This window comes from Cyprinodon variegatus, unplaced genomic scaffold (genome assembly GCF_000732505.1).
Source record: "Cyprinodon variegatus isolate N-32 unplaced genomic scaffold, C_variegatus-1.0 Scaffold107, whole genome shotgun sequence".
NCBI lineage: Eukaryota > Metazoa > Chordata > Actinopteri > Cyprinodontiformes > Cyprinodontidae > Cyprinodon > Cyprinodon variegatus.
This window is the reverse complement of record NW_015150560.1, coordinates 1,373,004-1,392,340: the sequence shown is the minus strand read 5'-3', so window position 1 is coordinate 1,392,340 and position 19,337 is coordinate 1,373,004. Positions and strand designations below refer to the sequence as shown.

At 38.4% G+C, this 19,337-nt stretch overlaps 2 protein-coding genes across 5 annotated transcripts in view; one reads left to right on the top strand and one right to left on the bottom strand.

Moving 5' to 3' along the window:
- The window catches only part of LOC107084698 (cell cycle control protein 50A-like), a 9,460-nt gene extending 4,701 nt beyond the window's left edge, over positions 1-4,759 (bottom strand). The window contains exons 1-5 of the mRNA XM_015374639.1: positions 4,667-4,759; positions 4,000-4,201; positions 3,683-3,790; positions 3,476-3,583; positions 3,103-3,193 (exon numbers count right to left, since the gene is read on the bottom strand). Coding sequence (XP_015230125.1) covers positions 3,103-3,193; positions 3,476-3,583; positions 3,683-3,790; positions 4,000-4,191 — 499 coding nt within the window. The 5' untranslated portion in view covers positions 4,192-4,201; positions 4,667-4,759. The remainder of the gene's footprint in view (positions 1-3,102; positions 3,194-3,475; positions 3,584-3,682; positions 3,791-3,999; positions 4,202-4,666) is intronic.
- Positions 4,760-5,426: 667 nt separating this feature from the next.
- The window catches only part of kdm1a (lysine (K)-specific demethylase 1A), a 23,890-nt gene continuing 9,979 nt past the window's right edge, over positions 5,427-19,337 (top strand). The window contains exons 1-11 of one of the 4 annotated variants that reach the window (XM_015374664.1): positions 5,443-5,520; positions 6,182-6,218; positions 9,108-9,401; positions 12,338-12,506; positions 12,605-12,738; positions 12,837-12,915; positions 12,994-13,086; positions 13,241-13,347; positions 13,848-13,929; positions 14,192-14,286; positions 16,855-16,872. In XM_015374664.1, the coding sequence (XP_015230150.1) occupies positions 6,189-6,218; positions 9,108-9,401; positions 12,338-12,506; positions 12,605-12,738; positions 12,837-12,915; positions 12,994-13,086; positions 13,241-13,347; positions 13,848-13,929; positions 14,192-14,286; positions 16,855-16,872 (1,101 nt within the window). In that variant the 5' untranslated portion in view covers positions 5,443-5,520; positions 6,182-6,188. Of the gene's footprint in view, positions 5,521-6,181; positions 6,234-9,107; positions 9,402-12,337; positions 12,507-12,604; positions 12,739-12,836; positions 12,916-12,993; positions 13,087-13,240; positions 13,348-13,847; positions 13,930-14,191; positions 14,287-16,854; positions 16,873-19,337 lie in introns of those variants that run through there. The other 3 variants (XM_015374665.1, XM_015374663.1, XM_015374662.1) reach the window with 3 other exon arrangements.

The window sequence follows — 19,337 nt, the reverse complement described above, 5'->3', positions numbered from 1 at the left end:
GACTTTTTTCCCATGTTAAACTGAAATAAAATTTAAAATCAGTTAACTTTTTTTTTTTTTTTTTTCAGTGGCCCTAATCCTCTTCCGTACAATAACCATTTAAGACGACCATTTTCATTAATTTCAGATGGAACTATTCAAACACTTAGGATACAGTGGTGTAGGTATCTGATCTGCTCGGGGCCCTGCCCTTTTTCATGACGTCATCATACGGCAATGCTATTCAAACAAACTGTATTGCACCCCTTTCTTAAGAATCAGAGCTCCTCTGGAGTCTCAACATATCATTACCTATGTTTGCTGTTATTTTACATTTCATTGGCGATCTAAAGTAGCCGAAAGTAGAAAATAATCATTGTCAGTCTGGAAGGAAAGCCCTGCCTTCTAAGACAGACTTAGTTCTGCCATTTAAGAAGGCAAAACAAAAAGTCTTAGTGTTTCTTCTTGTTCTTTTTAATAGAACATCTTAAAAAAATGACATTCTCAGAGATTTTAGACCAAGAGAAGAAGTTATTCTACTTGCAGAAAACAAACAGTTGTTGAGACAAAGTTAAAAGTAATGCAGTTTAACATGGCTAACTGACTGAGCTAAAATAGGCTAACCTGTTAGCTACTGAGCACAGCTAGCCACAGCGATACCCAGCTCTCCCCTTTATATGATGGGCTGTGTCCAAATGTCACCCTAAACACTATATAGGGCACAATATAAATTTTAGATGAGTGACCGAACTCAAGTCGATGAAAAAGTAGTGGACTAGAAATTTCCCACAATGCACCTTGAAAACTAGCGATCATCAAGGGTCACTAGACGAGCAGATATATCCCCGAATGCATTATGACAGGGGTGTCAAACTGGTTCCAGAAAGGGCCGTGTGAATGCAGATTTTCTTTCCAACCAAGCAATGGAACACCAGACTCCATTCATCTCATAAAGTGTGTCCAATCTGACTTGATGGGATGAATGGAGTCTGGTGTTCCATTGCTTGGTTGGAAAGAAAATCTGCATTCACACGGCCCTTTCTGGAACCAGTTTGACACCCCTGCATTATGAGATTTATTTTCATGGTGACAGGTCTAAAACATCAAGGACGTTTTAGCGTATGGCTGAGGTACGAAAAATCTGGTAAAAATCTGGTTTTGTATAAGTTATGAGCACACTGAAGTATGCCAGAGCATGCTGAAATATGCTGGATCATGTCGACATACGGCGAGTACGCAGAGAAATTTTGAACATGCTCAAAGTTTCCCGTCGTATGCCATATGTGGGCCATAAGTCACAGGTAAGTTATCTGATCATTGACATACGTTAAGTGTAAGTTAGTCATAAGTTGTGGTGTCTAGCTTATACAAAATCTATGAGTAACTTGTCCGTAACTTATCAAGAACTCCAAGGCATATCAACGTATTTGACGAGTGCTGAACGTGTTTCTAACTTCCAGCTACTATATGATGGCGTATTGGATTTAAAAGGAGGTTCACAGGAGGAAACCATCAGTTCTCCTCCAGACTGCATCCCCATCATAGAGTGAGTCAGAAGGTGAATCTGCTGTGACAGCAAACCTTCTTTCTTTTTCTTTCTTTTATTTTTTTGGGGGTGGGTGGGTTGTAAACAGCAGCTAGGTTTAAACCGCGATCAATTAAATCTTTTTATGCAGGCCAGGCACATCAATGCGCCTGAGGGGAGCAGCTTTAACTGATGCTTCATAATGCATCTGTGCATCAGGCCTAGGCTGGATAAATCGCCATGGTGTGATAGGTCCCTACTCGACAGCGCCGACAAATAACAAAGGTGGTGCAGGCACCATGCGGGGAGGTGGAGTCACTTGACCAACGGGGAGTGAAAAGTAGTGATCATCTGTCCAAACAGTCAGTTAACTGAGTTCACTATAAAGTCCCCGCTCTATATAGTGATTGAGAGATTTAAGGCCAGATTATACTTCTGCAACCGCACACATCAAATGTCGGGTGCATCTGGTCGCAGATCAGTTTTGCTGGTATGCTTCTGCACCGTCGGTCTGAAATTTCTAGGGACACAGCTGTTTCCCACCGAAGCGCAAGGAGGAGCCTATTGGAGAACTTGCGAGAACTTTGACGGATTGTACTTCAGAACCTCCTCAATTAACCTTTCATCGTAGTTGTCCATTGTAGTTGTTCCTCGGTTTTTCAAAATGGCGCGCCCCGGCACCGAATCGAGAACAGCCGGAAAGGCATACCAAGGACTAATCACAGCTGCTTTTTGTCTGCACACTTCCACTTGAGGACTGTGCAGGTTTGCGATCGTATGAGGCGTAGACAGGATTTTTTTTGAGGAGACAGATTTGACGGTTGTGTCAGAAGTATAAATTGGCCTTTAGGGGTCAGGGCGGACGTTCGGGCACAGCCATGGTCTTGCGGTTACTTTGTTCACCATTAACTGGGACTGTAACTAGTTATGATTGATTACAAAATTAAACCAGTTGAAACTAAAACTTTTCCACTTAAGGGGTTCTGGATAGAACATGTTGACAGAATAAAAATGTTATTTTTTTTTATCTTAAATGTTTACATATTTATTTTATGATTTTGCTGTAATTGCTGCTCTAAGTGGGTCACTCTGTCAGCTAAAGACACATGTTAGAGTCTCTAAACTCCAGTTAACAATTACTAAATTGGTTGACGATTCTTTCAATAAACGATTAAACCAATTATTTGTTTCAGCCCTACCATAAACATATTTTTGCAGTTTTGTTATTAATCAGGTAAAAACTTCATCGGTCATTAGACAAGCTAGCACTACAGATGCTTCTGACTCTGCACACAGACGCTGTATTATGTTAATATCGTTGTCTGGGCAACCATAATGTTTTACGTGATGTTGCAACATTCAGCCAATCATATAGCTCAATGACACTGGCATGAGCAGTGCCTGAGCAGATCTGGTACATGTCCTTTGAAACTGGACAAAAAGAAGGCTTCATTTGTCTTCCGATCTGAATAGGCCTCTACGCCGCGCTATGACCTAATTGGCAGACAAATTTGGCCTTCTGATGACACAGCCGCTGAATTCGAACTCAGCAAAAGACCATTTATCGTAGGAAATTGTTTCCTATGATACTAGCATACCGTTGAACATGCTGTTAGCCAAGGCTCCACAGGGCACGATTGGTCTGTCGTTGCTGTCATAGTCAAAGGGGGCACAATCACTACCAGGACTCTATCAGGAGAAACACAAAAATTTTATTTATGAGGATTAATACATCTTGGTTAAGGTTTTGTATATCTATAAAAAATTAAAAAAACTGGTTATAGAGCTATAAAAATGGCCTCAGTGTCAGAGTGGGAAGAAGACAGATATTGTTGTAAGAAAGCTATAAGAAGTCTGATTTGCAATCTGCAACACGCCCTGTAGTGGAGAACAGCAAGCCTTCAAAATGGCAGATGGAAAAAAATATAATTATACATAAAAAAAAGAAAAAAAAAAGGTATACAATCTTACTTTAAAGTAATCCAGGTCTCCATATAACTGATTATCGTCTCTGGAAACCCCATACCTTCTTTGGTTCTGGAAGTAATTAGTTAAGCCATAATACATGAAGACAGGTCCCTGTAAGAGAAGGAAATGTTAGAAATCATAAAAGCCGTCTTAGAAAACGGAAAGAATAAAGCGTCATTTTTTGCTTGCAAAGTGCAGTTTGTGTCTAACCTTAAACAGAGTGTCAAGGGAAAACACTATGGTGCAAATGCACTTTCTGACATTTGGGTCAGTGCACTTAGAGCAGGGATTGCTTGATTCCACACCAGTGTAGTCCAACTGTTTTTGGGGGGGGATAAACATGGAAAAAACATTTTTCTTTTAGAGATCAAACACTTTACAAACTGCAGTGAGAAAACTGAGAGGGTAATAGATCAGACCAAAAGAACAGTTTTTATTTTCATCTAAGTACTGTATTTCCATTAGCTTCTCGCCGTTTCTTCTAATGTCTGATTCTTCACTTCTTCATATCAAAGGTCCTGTCTTACCTCCAGCACCTGGATGTCCCGTGAAGTGATGAAGAGAGCAACTCCAACGCCGATAAATGCCAGCCCAATGAGGACAAACCCTGGAATAACAATTCCTGCAGAGAGAATGGGCTGCCATGCTGGAAGCCTCTGCTGGGTGAAGGCAGTGTTGTCAGGCCGGTCTGATGACTTCTCCGGCTCGTTTTTCACCATCGTCCTAATTCTGTTGGATTGATTATATACATGTGTATATATATATATATATATATATATATACACACACACACACACACGCACACACACATATATATATATATTTATAAACATGTGCTCTTAAAGTAAAGTTAGCAGTATACTCTATTTTAAGTGGTTATATTTGATCAATGGTAAAGGAAAATGGTGGAAACGAATGGTTGATGTACATTAGATGGGTAAAGTTTTGAAGATTCTTGACTTCCTGATTCTCATTACGTCATTATCTGATTTATATTTAATGTTAATCTACTACTGATCCACTTAATACGTTTTATATTTAACTTCTACGCATTTCAGCACTGAGAAAAACCGAGTAACAAACCAAGTAAACATGTCTCTCAATCCAATCTGTTTCTCATCGCCAATCATTTGTCTTTCTAAAGAAAATATGCGCATGAATGGGGATATGTCGAGATTAAAAGGTTATACTTACACGTAGACGGCTAAGAAAAATGGAGAAACAAAGAAGTCAACAGGGCGCTCAGATCTTTTCCTGGGTTTAAGGAGCGGTGTAGAAGCTCACCTTTACCTGCCCTCCCTTCCTTCACCTCTTCCTATTCTTCCTGCCCTGCCCTTTTTTCATTTGACACCGCATAGGCCTCGCTGGAAAGCAAGCATCCGCCATATTGAGAGTGGCAATTTAAGTCCGAAAAGACACAAAATGTATTCAAATAATATTTTTTTTGTTAAATAATCAATAAATAAATATCAAAGCGGTTGAACAAACAAGCCGTGGTTGGCTCAGACAGTATTCACTAAGTCACAGACACAGCAGCGCCAATTAGCTATGCCATTAAATTGCATAGATTTCTATTTACGATTTTTGTAAAATATTTGTCAGAAAAAGGAACAAAATACGTTTCTGCTTTAATGTGCCACAAAATCCCAACCGATCTAACAGTAAATATTTGGCTTGTAGAGCGTCATGCCTCTCACAATATGGCGGAAGACGTCGACGTAAAACCCGGGCGTTCACGTATGGCCCAGTCTCAGCTGACAGTCATAAATCTCAAAGGAATTAGCTTAATTATCTCAGAATTTTACTCTAAACACTTAATTCAGATCGGCAATTTAAAAAAAAGTATGAAAAATAAGAATTTTATTTGTACGGTTAGAACCAGGAGTTCGATCAATTGAGCCCCGCCTTTGTTTTAATCGACGGTTTCGACCACCAATCACATTTGAGTATCATTGCATAACGTTTTGCCATCCACCAATCACGTACTTGCGTTTTGCATAACCTGCAACCGTTCCGTCTTTGTGTTGATATATTCGGAGGATTGAGAGGTAATTTCATTTTTTTTAATTAAAATGCGTCTCTATTCTATAAACTCCATTCTGATGTATAAATAAAATACAATTTATTTCCAGGGAGGTTATTTCAGACAGCTTATGTATCCATGCAAATCCTGCGCATCAGCTAGCTGCAGCTCATTGTTAGCTTAAGCTAAAAAAAAAGCATGGTCTCCTTGGCTATTTTAACGGCTTGGTATTAAATTAGGAACATGATATGTTTGGATTTCATTTTATCGTTTTGACCATTGCACAGGCTTTAATATTTGATGAATATATGGAAGTTACTGCTTGTAGAAAGTATTGTGTGCGCTGATGATGCACCGCTAGCTTTAGCACCGCTAGCTTTCGGTCAATTTATCCAACACAACAAATATAAACAGGAAGCTAGCAACGTCTTTAACACATGATCAATGTTAAAACTGATCAGGACTCAACAGCCTAACGGGCATTGTAGCAAATTTGTTTAAAGGTTTCTTAAGTTTTAACAATTTCTGAAAAAAAAAAAAAAAAAGCTTTTTGTTAAATGATGCTAGTCGGTGAAATTAAAAGTGACATTTCTAACTTTCTGAGCTTTCTTCTTATCAAAGGCCAGCAGTGGTGTTTAGCTCGTTCTGTCTGTAACCATATTTCTGGTTCTGTCTTCGTCCCTTAGTGTTTGAATGGATATTACCAGGTGTACGGAGAAATGGGTAAAACCAGACAAGGTTTCTGTACCTTGGAGCCTTCATGTCATAAAACCATCACACCCATGCACTCTCTACATCCTTTCTGTCATCCAGTGAACAGAATTATTTAAAGAGATCTATCACTCACATCACTTACATTTTATTTGGTTACTGTTTTAATTATTTTCACTTTTAAAGAGTTAAGAAAGGTTCTCATATTACGTTTAATTTGACATGTTTTTCACATGTGAGTATATTGCTTCGGGTTAAATCAAATCTGAGATGGCTCAAATTTTAATTGAATCCTAAATTTCACCTTATATAGACAGTCAAGCATTCTAAGCCTATAACAGCATAACCATAGAGATAGCTCAGGATAACTTGAGCCGTTCTGAGCTTTATCAAAGTTGTAAGCCTATCTTTTAAAAGCAGACAAACTGGTAGAGGAGCCTAATAACAAAGATCTGCCTAAAAGAGGATTTTAAATTCTATTCTGGATTTAACAGGAAGTCAGTGAAGTGAAGCCAGGATAGGAGAGATATGATCTCTTTTTAATTTTCATCAGAACTCTGGCTGCAGCATTTTGGATCAGCTGAAGGCTTTTAACTACAGTTTGTGGACTTCCTGATAGTAAAGAATTACAATAGTTCAGCCTTGAAATAACAAATGCATGGACTAGTTTCTCAGATGAAAGAAGGAAATTCTATAAACCTTTTTTTATGGGATTTAAATTACAGGTTCTGATCAAAAATCAAGATTTTTAACTTTATTTTCTGAGCTCAATTTAATCCCATCCAAATAAAATGACTGACTTATCAGCTTCTTTTTCTTTTTTTTTTGAGTTTTTACTGCACTAGTGGCTCGTTTTTTTGACAGTAGGCTGACAGGAAAGGGGGTGTGATAGAGGAGGAGAGACATGTGGCAAAGCACGGCAGGCAGGATTCGAACCTGAGTCGGCTGTGTCAAGGACGAAGGCCTCCTTACAGGGGCCGGGTTCGCTAACCACTGCGCCACCTCGCTCACACTGTACGACGAAACCGCAGGGTCGTACAGTGTGAGTTCGCAGCTTACGATGCACTTTCACTAGCCTGACGTAGTCCAACTCAATTCTAGTCAGAATATGAGTCTGATGCTGCTCCATAGAGCTGTGATTATGGGGCGTGTTTTGAATGGACCAGGAAAAAAAATGCCTCTGCACTCAATTGGATAGACCTACAACCAATAAGAGCAACGGAGTGCGTGACGTATGTTAAGCGACGCATAGTTATTGTCAACAAAAATCAAAGCGTGCAGTTGCACGCCTAGAATACGAAGATGAGCCTTGATCGCGTTTCTCTGTTCCTCTTTTAAAATTAATTTGCTGTCGATATCTTCTAGAACAGACCTAATAGCAGAATCTACTCACCTCAACTCTCCGGCGGCAGCCATTGTTGTTGTCACCCAAGCGCGCTTTGGTGACGTGGTTGATTACGTTACTGTGGATCAACTGTCCATCATCGTATAAAGCCCGCCCTGACAATTTGGTTGGATCGCCTGACAGTGGGCGATAATACTCGCGCTACTATGGAGCAATGCCAGACCGAACTTCCCGACCTCAAACCTTGTTGGCGGGACTAAGTTCGGAATGACACCCAGGCTACACTTTCACCACGTCGGACATACAAACATTCTATAAAGACCTCAGATATTTATTATGAAATTTAACTAAACCGGAGGTCTTCAACAGGGGGTCAAGGAGGTACTGCATGGGGGTTGCGAAAGTTTAGGCTGATTAGACCTTTTTTTTTATAGCCCCCTTGAAAATTTTTTCCAGTAATGAATGAAATGTCTTTAAAGCCACATGAACATGAATTTAACACACTGTAGTAAACAGATAAATGGAGGCAGAAGATGTCTTTCAGTCATTAATGTACACATTCAGCGACACACAGGAGCTCTTTCAAGCTGGGCACCGTTTCATTCACAACACCTGTCCCATCAACCAGGAATCAGAAATACTTTAATAATCCCAGAGGGAAATTACTTTAGTTTCATTACTCCATCTGTAATAGAGTGACGAAAGAACCAGTTTGATAGAACACTATTTCATAGAATATATATTAGTGGATCCCTGCTCCATCTCGCCATTAGTTAAGAACAAATAAAAACGTTTAAGACCCCTGCTCTAAACTATATCATGGATGACAAAGGAACATTGTAGGTCAGGGAGAAAGTTGTGAGGATAAAACAAAAAACAACACAAACTTTAAATCATTTGCTAAAACATCATCCACATCTCTGTTCAACCCGTCGCCCTAAAATAGGGAGAGGATGGCAACAAAACAAGACATAAACACACGCTGGGTGAGGAGAACAGCAATGAGAGAAGCAATTATGCTCGTAGTAACTCTGGAGGAGCTGCAAATATTCAGAGCTCAGAGGAGCTTCACTCATCGGGAATCTGTAGAAAGGACCCCTTTCTCTAAGCACTCAAAAAAATCAACCTTTAAAAGAGCATTGGACACAGGATTGGAAAGCTGTTATTTAAAAAAAAACTGAGCAAAAATAAGTCCCATGTTCAGACAAAAAACTAAACCTGATGGTAAATATGATTATGGCAGGATTTTAAGTATTTAGCACAAAAAATGTGCTAAAGTACAAGTTTGGAGGAGCCCTCCTTCGACTGTCATTTCGACACCACAAAATGCAAAAGTGCTGTTTTGTTTTCTTTGTTTCTTCACCTGTTATTCATATGTGGACATTTCATCAAATAATCGGAAATATTTTTAATTTCTTCTGTTTCAAACATTTTAATCTATCCCATTCCACTCAGTATTTTTCACAGCTTTTTTTGCAACTTGTCTTTGCATAGTTCCTGTTGTATATTCAGTGTCGTGAGGGTTTAGTTCAATTTTTTATGCGTTTGTCCTTCAGGAGAGGCCTCCAACATCTTCCATTATGCTGTCTAGCAAGAAATCAGATGCAGGCTCCTCCTCCTCCTCCTCTTCATCCTCTGGCGGGGCGGCGGGAGGTGAAAGGCCCTTGACTGCTGACGTCCAGATCGGCCCGTCAGCCTCGGCTGCTGGACCGATGGATCCAAAGAAGAAGGAGAGATCATCTCCTAGCGGGGAGCCTGGAGGTCCCCCATTCCCTCACCAGTCAAGTTCTGCAGCGGCAGAAGCTGAGGCGGCTGAAGTCCGTAGAACAAGTCGACGGAAGCGAGCAAAAGTAAACATTTTAGGGTTCTGGAGCTTTAAGAGTCCCCTTAAATAGAGCAGGTAGATGGGGTTAGGTCGGTTTTATAATGATTGAGGTTCCCTCTCAACCTGCAGCATGTTCTGCAGGCTTTCTGTAATGACCTTATTCTTTGATTCAGGTGAGTTGAAGCAAACACACATCCAATCAAGACACCCTCCCATCCTGCTTCAACAGAAGGAGGCTTTAATGTTCCTAAAACTATTTGATGAAATAGAAATGAAATTTTTTCTCAAGTACATTTGGTTTTTACATAACTTAAAACCCTTCAGATGTAATTTAAAGCAACACTTGATAACATTCGCCTCTGCCGTATTTGCCAGTAGAGGTACAGCAGCAGTACAAGTCACAGGGACGTTAAAGCCGACTATATTTACATAAAGAGCTCAGGGAAGCAACAACGCCACCTTCGTCTGATTGGATCTAGTGGACAGAATATGTTAGTGTGGTTCTGCAACAGACTTCATTACATGCAGCAACCATGTCGCTCAGGATGCCCAAAATGTTACCATGTAAAAGTGCATTAGGCCAAGAGCGTACGTTTTGGTGGTATTTTTTCAGACCTTCTTTGTTGTTTTATAATGTCATTTTTTATTTTTATTTTTTATAGATTCTGTTCTCTGATTGTGACCAGCTTGACCTATGGAATGGCCGCAATATTGCATTTCCAGCGTTCTTTTTAAAACATGGAGCAGCTCTGTCAATCAAAATAGTTTTATTACAGTCAGTTACTTGAGAATCTACTGGTATACGTTTAATTTATAAATCTGTCTGGAGTATAGGTCACACCCCTGGCTAAAACATGTAAAAAAAAAAGTGCAACTTATAGTCCGTAAATTACGGTTAATTAAGTCCTACATCAGAGAACCAGAAATCTGTCTGATCAGGTTGGAGTCAGATCTCAGAACTGTTAGCTTAGTTAGCTCTGGTCTTTAAGGGGAGCTCAGCCTACTTTAAAGCAGCGCTCTGGTTTACATGACTCATTCAGTGATGGATCCGACTCGCTAAAGTCACATGGCTGAGTTTTTTAGAAGAGCAGCCTGTATGGAGCATGGGTATGGAAAAAAATATTAAGGATATAGATTTGTTGGTGTCCTTGGAAACCAGTCAGACCTTTCCAACAATCCGTGGCTCGTCTCTTATTGACATCTTAGATTTTCTACATAATGGGGGTTTATAAAAGCAGCAGATACTTTAACCACTGTGATTAAGTCCTATAATTGAAATCATCTCCTTTTTTATCTCATCTAATTTCCTTTTAGAAGGTGGACATTAGTAATGGGTAATGAGCCATCTCAAAGCCTTTTCACTTCATTGATACTTTCTCAGAGAATACTGACACCTGCTATACCTTTAAACACACTACAGGCAGCTTATTTGACAGACTAAGCTGAATTGATTTGATGACTTGGAACACTAATATAATTTAAATTATTGTGGTTATATTATTTCATATCTATGTTTAAATTGAAAATATCCTTTGATATCAGCCAATAAATAATGTGAAGACATAACATTTAGGGGAAAATGTGATTGAGGATGCGTGTGGACTAGGATTTTAAATCATAATTTTAAAACAATAAGTACAGTAAAAACAGTAAATAAACTAAGAGTCAATTTGAAATTAACTTTAATTCAGATAAGTTGAGTGAAAGCTGAGAGGAAAGCGATGACACGATAAAATTAAATAAAAACTCAAAAGAAATCAGATTGAAATGTTCCTATTCCTTTTACGCTGCTCCAAAATTCTTGATCATTTTAATGATAAATCGCAGAAGATGCAGATGCATCATGTTGACAGATACATTTTAAAACACAGTTTAGTGAGTCAGTCAGTTGGAAACAACTCCTGTATCGGTCACATGACTTTCTTAAAACGTGTTGCTCTTCTGCACCGACGCATCAGTGTTGCTGGACTCATTACTGACGGACAATAAAGATTTGGAACAGATTTGGAATGTTAGGCTAAATTCTGCTGATTTTGATACGATCACTTTAATCTGAGGTATCTCCTAGGTTTTCATAAGGACTTTAATCGTGGTTTTCACTGTTGTTTTTATGGCTGCAGCTGTTGTTAAAGTATTTGATCTATTGATTTTTTTTTCAATTAATCTAAAAGGAGATAATTTAAGTAAATAACATTTTCTAAATAAATATTTGTAATATAAAAAAAGTATATAACAGGAAATTAAGCTTTAATGGAAAAAAATGCAAATTTTCATAGTCAATATTTGTAGTTTTGTCTTAATCACTCCTCAAGGGGATTTTATTCCTTCGGCAAAATGCACGCCCTAGAGTCTTTGTACCGTAACTTTAGGTAACGATTAAATTCCTTCACAAAATTTGTTATTTTACTATTAGATTGTTAACTTGATAAGCTGTTGTTAATTTATTTCAGTTGTGTATTTTCAGGTGGACTTCTAACTTCTGCATCATCTTTACCAAGTTAATCTTTTTACCTTTTGTGCAAGATTGACATCTAGAAACGATTTACTCCATGACCGGAGTAGGAATCTGTTATTGGGCTAATTCTCCACCTATGGCCCCCCTGCTCCACCTATGAGAAGAAGGTTTTAATGGTGAATGGGTTGTTTTTGTCCTCGATGTGGTAAGGTCTTCTGGTGCAGAAAACAGCCCCAACCATAACGTCTCCACCTCCGTGCTTCAGTGAGGCGTTTGTCATCTTAAGACTGAGTCAGTATTTCTCTCTTTAAACACTGGATGTGGAGCTTTGTGAGAATATTTTGGTTCATTTTAGTTGTCAGGATTGGAAACGGTTCAAACGTTCAGGAGATTAAATTTTTTAAAAACATCCTTTATGCTTCAGCTCTTTCCAGGAGCGTAAGTGATTGAACGGGTGGACATCTGGAATGCCGGTTTTAATGGTGCTTTTATTGTGCCTACTGTTGCAGGTGGAGTACCGCGAGATGGACGAAAGCCTGGCTAATTTATCCGAGGACGAGTATTACTCTGAGGAGGAGAGGAACGCCAAGGCGGAGAAGGAGAGGAAGCAGGTCATCCCTCCTCCGCCTCCACCTCCTGAGGAGGAGAACGACAGCGAACCTGAAGAACCATCGGGTGAGTCGCTGCTCCAGGAAGCATAACCGCAGGTCGTCTTGTGTTCTGAGTGAGACTCGGGTTTTAGAGGAACGGGGACGTTCATGTTTTGCGTTTAGGTTTGGAAGGAGCTGCTTTCCAGAGCCGCCTTCCTCATGACAGAATGACGTCCCAGGAAGCCGCCTGCTTCCCAGATATCATCAGTGGTCCTCAGCAGACGCAGAAGGTCTTCCTGTACATCCGTAACCGCACCGTACGTTCTTTTTAACACGATTCTTTTGATAAGCAGACAGAAATGAATGAAAAGCTTCCAGGCCTCATCTCAAAGTATTTTCTCCTGATCTTGTTCAGATCCAGCTGTGGCTGGACAACCCTAAGATTCAGCTCACCTTCGAGGCTACTGTGCAGCAGCTCGAAGCTCCTTATAACAGTAAGCAGTCAAAGTTAATCTAGTAATGATTTCTCTCTTCAAGAAGAAACTATATTTGATGTTTTCCTCTTTCTGCAGGCGATACGGTGCTGGTCCACCGGGTCCACAGTTATTTAGAGAGGCACGGCCTCATCAACTTCGGCATTTACAAGAGAGTCAAGCCTTTACCCAGTAAGTTTGTTTCACGTCCGTTTTATTTTTTTATGAGATGGCAAACCCAGCCAGCACAGCGGGCCCGCTGTTCAACATGTCATGACCTGATTTAATAAAGTCAGCTTTTGATCTGTGATGCAGAGATTAAGCAGATTTTTGTTCTTCTTTGCAGCAAAGAAGACTGGGAAGGTGATCATCATCGGCGGAGGTGTGTCTGGCCTGGCTGCAGCCAGACAGCTGCAGAGTTTTGGGATGGATGTTACAGTACTAGAAGCCAGGGTGGGTCACCAAAAAACGTTTTTAATAAACCACTGTTTATCCAAGGTGTTTTATTTGTATTTTTAAATTACTACTGATGGTCTTAGTTTTGTTAATTAGAGCTGATTTTATTGTGAAAACCTTCTGGACTTCCAGAATCATTTCTTCAACTGAGGGACGCCATCTTTTAAAAAAGAAAACATTGCCTCTCTGTCCGATTTTTAGCAGTGATTAAATTAACCTTTATTAGTTAATTATTTTTGATTTATCATATATTTATTGCCATAGTTTTTTTGTCTGTTAACTCTTAAAAATTGTATGTGGTTTTATCTACAGTTTTTAGATTTTTGCCCCATGTATTTTTCTCTTTAAATTTTAGAGGCCTTAAATAAATTTCCCTCCTTTTTCTTGTTTGATCCAATAGAAATGTTAAATTAATTTGTCTAAATTTGTTTCTATTTCTGTTACTTGTTTTAATGAAATTGCTGCAGCTTAAGTTTGCTTATGTTTAACATATGCAGGACCGTGTGGGAGGGCGAGTGGCCACGTTTAGAAAGGGAAACTATGTGGCTGACCTGGGAGCCATGGTAGTCACAGGACTGGGTAAGAATCTGTCCCCTTTTGTTGCAAAGTGACTCGTTAAGCTTTTATTTGGTAATGAGGTAATGAATCTAACCCTAAATTAAAGATGCAATTACTTTTGAACTTTTTGTCAGTTTATCAGTCCAGATAAGATTTTTAGAGCCCTTACTTTCTGGTCTAAATGAAGTTGCTGCAGTTGCACGGTATTCCAGCAGGGGGAGGTGTTTCAAATGTATGTTTTGTTGCATTGAGCTTCTTGTTTTTGGTTTGTCTGGTTGTTCAGGAGGGAATCCCATGGCTGTGGTCAGTAAGCAGGTTAACATGGAGCTGGCTAAGATCAAGCAGAAGTGTCCTCTGTATGAGGCCAACGGTCAGGCTGTGAGTATGATTATCCTCCTCAACGGAAATGGAGCCCCGGCTTGCGTCTTTCCGGATAAATCGCTTTTCATCGAATTAGAATATCATTGAAACTTTTTTTGTTGTTATTTTCTTACAGAAATTCAATTTGAAAATTGAAGGTTTTTGATTAAATGTATTCATTACCAACAGTCACAGCATTTTCTGGCTGATTTGGATGATTCTGGCTTACAGCAAATGGAAACTTAAACCTGGTTTTACCAAAGATTAGAATATTACATTTGACCCATAAGAAGTGCTTTTTGATACGGAATTGTGCTCTTATTGAATCTTTAGTCAAGATAGCAGTAGAGCATCAACCCTCACTGCTTCTCTGAGTTCTTACTGTCAGAGTTACTGCTTCCGTGCAGCGTGGCATGGAGACACCATAGTTTGGAGTTCCTCCTTCCGCCCAGTTTTCCACCACCGCACTAAGATGCAACCCTCGTTGGGATAGCAACAACTTAAAGCCTAGAGATGCGCTGATCCATTTTTCCAATCAGATACTGATATCTGTGCTCAGTTTATCGGCCAATCTGATCAGACTGTTCAGTGAATGAACGATAAAGCTTGTGATGTTAGTAAAGCCTCAGGCTTGACATAATAACTATAAAAAAAAGGGTATCAAATGAACACAGATATGGATGTTTATATTATTTTTTATCAACAAATAAATGTGTATATATATATTTGTGTATATAGCAGCAAGAAGAAATAACACTTCCATGAAGGGCGGTGATAAAAAAAAAAAGACTTTCTAGATCTAAAATAATTCTCATTAATTCCTAATGATAATAGATTCAATGACCAAGGATTAATTTATTTTTTTTTAATTGATGCATTTTCTACTGTCCTTTCAGCCACAACTATCCACCATTACTTTATGAAAGGTCTGTTGAATGTTTTGAATGGCTTAACCACACAGTCATGCAATTCAAGCAGCAGCTAGAAGAATGTTTTAGTGCCAGGATTCCAGTTTGAGATAAGATGCATCGATCCGGTCAAAACTTATTGATTCTAAATCTTCAGAATTGAATCAATTCTTGAAATTTGAATCACTATCCAGCCCCACTTCCATGTAAGGTGAACTGCAAACCGCTTGGATATGTTTGATATTAATAAAAGAACTGATTGGATCTGAAAGCTGGATCGGCGTCATTCGTCCGAAATCCGATCCTGCTGGTTAATTAGCCGACATCTGCATCTGCTGGAAGACCTCCATCATCTTCATAAAGTTTATAGAAGATAACAGCTAACATTTTTACCGTTTAAAACCATTTTTAAGATTTCATTTTTTAGTTTTCATTAGCTGTAAGTCAAAAGCATCAATGTTAACAGGTTTTACTTTGATCACTTATGTTTGTAAAGAATCTTAACTTCTATTTAATGGAAGAAATAAATAAATTTTTCAATGATATTCAGGTTTAGCTCTGAATAAAAAAAAAAAAAAAAAAAAAGCTTGTTTTGGTTCCGATTATGAAAATATGTGCTTGTTCTAAACCTGATGATATTAACTAATCACTGAGCTGAAAGTATGTGAACCGTCATCTTTATAATCTCTTATAAATCATAGTTCCGAAATCGGGTTTTCTTTTTAGTCTAATTTCAATTTGAATCAGATTTTCTCTAAATAATACGACCTAGCAGATTGTTAAAGTTCATGTCTTCACATACTTGAATCATTTGTGTGTTTAGACTATAATTACTAGGTTGATGATGGATAAATGTGTTTGTCGATGGTCTTTTTGAATTATGCTTAAAATCTGAAATAGACTGATTAATCTGCCGGCCGATATTGCAGAATTTTTTATTTTTATTATACTAGCAGTAGCCAATGACCAAGCATGGCTTCGCTGATTCATTAATGCGTTCAGCATCATTGCTTTTCCAGATTACAGAAAGCATCTCTGCTACTCACTAGTTGCTATAAGTTGTTCATAAATGTTTATTTTTTGTTGAAACTTTTGTAAATTTTATCATTGTGTTGTTTTTAAAAGAACACAATGCTTTAAAGCAACATCTGGTTCGAGATGTCAGCCTTAAAAAATTGGTCAATTTTAGCTCGAAATATTTTGTGATTTTAAATGTTTTTTCTCTGTCTTTTAATTTAGTTTTTTTTTTCAAATCTGCTGGTTTGTGACACAGCTCCGGTTTTCCATGAGCTCTAAACCCTGTAAACCTTTGGCTCATTGAAGTACTCATTGTTGCGAGTCGTTAGAAGCCGTTCTGTATCCTCTCTGGGCCCAGAGAGTCGGCGCTATTAAACAGGAACCATCGCTCGGTTTCGCTGCGTCCTTTAAGCGGCTGCAGCATCTGCAGGATGTTTGAGTTTGTCTCAGACCGTTTCCATGGATTTATAAGCTACACTTCAGCGCTTTTTTTTTATGGTTCCTCCAATCAGGGGACAGACAAATCAAATGTTAATGGTTTTACTTTGTCAAACCTGTTTGAGGTTAACGTTGTTTACTCAACTTGTTCTTTTTCTCTCCCCCCCTCCCTTCTTGTCCTTTCAATGCTTTCCATGTTCATCTTTTTGGTGAACCGCTAAAGGGTGAACGGTGCACCAGTGTATGTATAAATCTATTTACATCCTCTATATAACTGTTTAATGATGACTCTTTTAGTTTTTCCCTACATGTAACCATTTCCTAGTCATGAAAAAAAAACAAAAAAAAAACAGAAACGAGCAGCTACTCTAGTTAAAGTTCTCCAGAACACAGTAAACATTTCATAAATGTTTTTCTGTATAAACTAATAGTTTGCATCTCTTCCTAGAGATGACACTTAAATATGTTGATGTTAAACCAGTAATTGCTTTTAGAGATGCTTATTGTTTCTCTCGGCTTTTTAACATATTTTCCTGGTTTAACTGTTTCTCTGCTGGTTCTGCATGGCATGACATCTCCTTGCATGTTTATAAAGCATGAAATACAGAGAATACTTGATGTTTATAAATATTATGGCCACTTATTCTGATCAACACTGTAAAAATGCATCGAAAAGTCAGTAAAATGTCTTTTAAAAAAGTGTTTTTTTAAATAATTTAAGCAGGTAAATATGAAAACCTGTCTATGAAATTCTATTTTTTTTTTTTACTTAAGATTAAGAATGAATCAATTTAAGGTTTTTTTTCTGGTTTTGAATTTAAACCATATAATTCAGTTGGCAAACTGTATCAATTACCTGCTCAGTAAAGAGAAAAGGCGCTTTAATCAAGAAAAAGTTGACTGACTTGTTTTACTTATGGCAAAGAAAAGTAACCCCCACACTTTTTTTTTTTTTGTCAAAATGTTAATTTCATGTTTAAAAATGCTAATAATCCTAAATAAAGCTTTATTTATAATAAGCTAGCCAAACGAGCCTGGCCCTGTGTAGAAAAGTTACTGTCTCAATTGTTAAATTATGAATTTACTCTAACCAAATTATTCAGAAATGGTTTCCCTTTTTTGTGATTGAATCAAGAAATTGCTAAAATATTAGAATCTTCCAGCAGTATGAAGAGCAGAAGAATAAGGAAAGAGTGAAAAGTAAATAAAAACTGAGTTATTAAGGGTTTAAGACTGTAGAGAACTACAGGTAGAACAATTACCCCCAAAAACAGCAATCCCTTTCAGGCAGCATTAAAATAATTACAGCAACTCATCCAGGAGGTTAGAGGTAGTCTGACCATTCTGCTAAGGCTCAATACTCTCTGACTCTAATCACACTGGACCAATAATGAAATGTTGCTTCTCTGTAACTATAACAGTCAGAGAGATGTTTTAATGGTGAACTTTATTTCATCCCGAAGAGCCTGATTATATCTTTAACATTTTAACGAGTGGCTGCTTTTCTCTGTAATTGTTTTAACACTGTTGCTCCTGCCTTTGAATTCGTAAGTTAGTGTGGCTGGCCAGGCTGGGCTAAAGCAGTCAAGGTCAGAGGTCATGATTCAACAAAATGAGAGAAACCAGGCAGAAATGGCCTCCGATCGGAAAAGAAAAAAACTCTATGATCCTCTGGATATTCAAGGTCCGACAATTTTGGGCTATTTAGGAATCTGTTGTTCCTCCTTGAAAAGATCCCATTAAAGACCAGTCAAACATGGTGGTAGTAAAGTGATGATCCTGATGGTTTTACTGCTTCAGGATCTGAGTGACTTCCTGAATATGTTTATGGTCTGGTCCAGTTGTTCCCATATAGGAGAAGAGATGTAATGAGGGCAGCTGTGGTAGAAATTAACCAAATAAATCAATGAAAAAAATTTTCTGTTTCAAAGTAAAAATAAACTGTAAAATTAATTACTCTTGAAACTGGTTTAATGAATTAGAATTAGTAATTGACCTCAAGTATTCAGGGGGCAGCACAAATTTCTTCCAAATAAAAGGGCGGCCCCAACAAGAAAAATGCTACAGACTCGTGGCGGTGAAGATTCTCAGTCATCCAGGTCAGAGGCATTCCAGAAAAGTAAAAAAAAAACAACAATCCACTGGAATGTTTCTAAGTTTGTAGACGTTTCTCTTCCCATCCAGGAAGCTCTTTTAATTCAAAATTCAAATTTCCACAACCTACAGTTCAGTCAATTCCTTCCTGTTATCATCGCAACATCCAACCCCCTGTCTTTTCAGCCAGGCCAACAATTCTCTTTAACAACCCCCCTTTCAGAGGCATAGACATGTTTTGGGTACTGCAGGCTAACAAAGAACAAAACGACCCCCATTCTAAAAGGGCTGGACCCGTTCGTCTGTTTCAATTTATATGTTTTCTAAACCAAAACAAGGCTTTGTTTGTGGTCTACTCCATAAAGCCTGGAACTCAACACCATTTTTTGCATTTTGAATTGGAAAAAACATCCTGGATGGGAAGAGAAAAGTCCTCATACTTGGAAACAAAGTCCAGTGGATTGTTTTTCAGCTTTTTTTTGGAACTACTGTCTAGTAGGGATGGAACGGTTTATGAAAACCGTTCGGTTTGACTGTCTCGGTTCGGTTCGCGTGTGTTGCGTTCGGTTCATGCGCTGCTCCTTTTTCTCATAGAGGAAGCGTTTACACTCC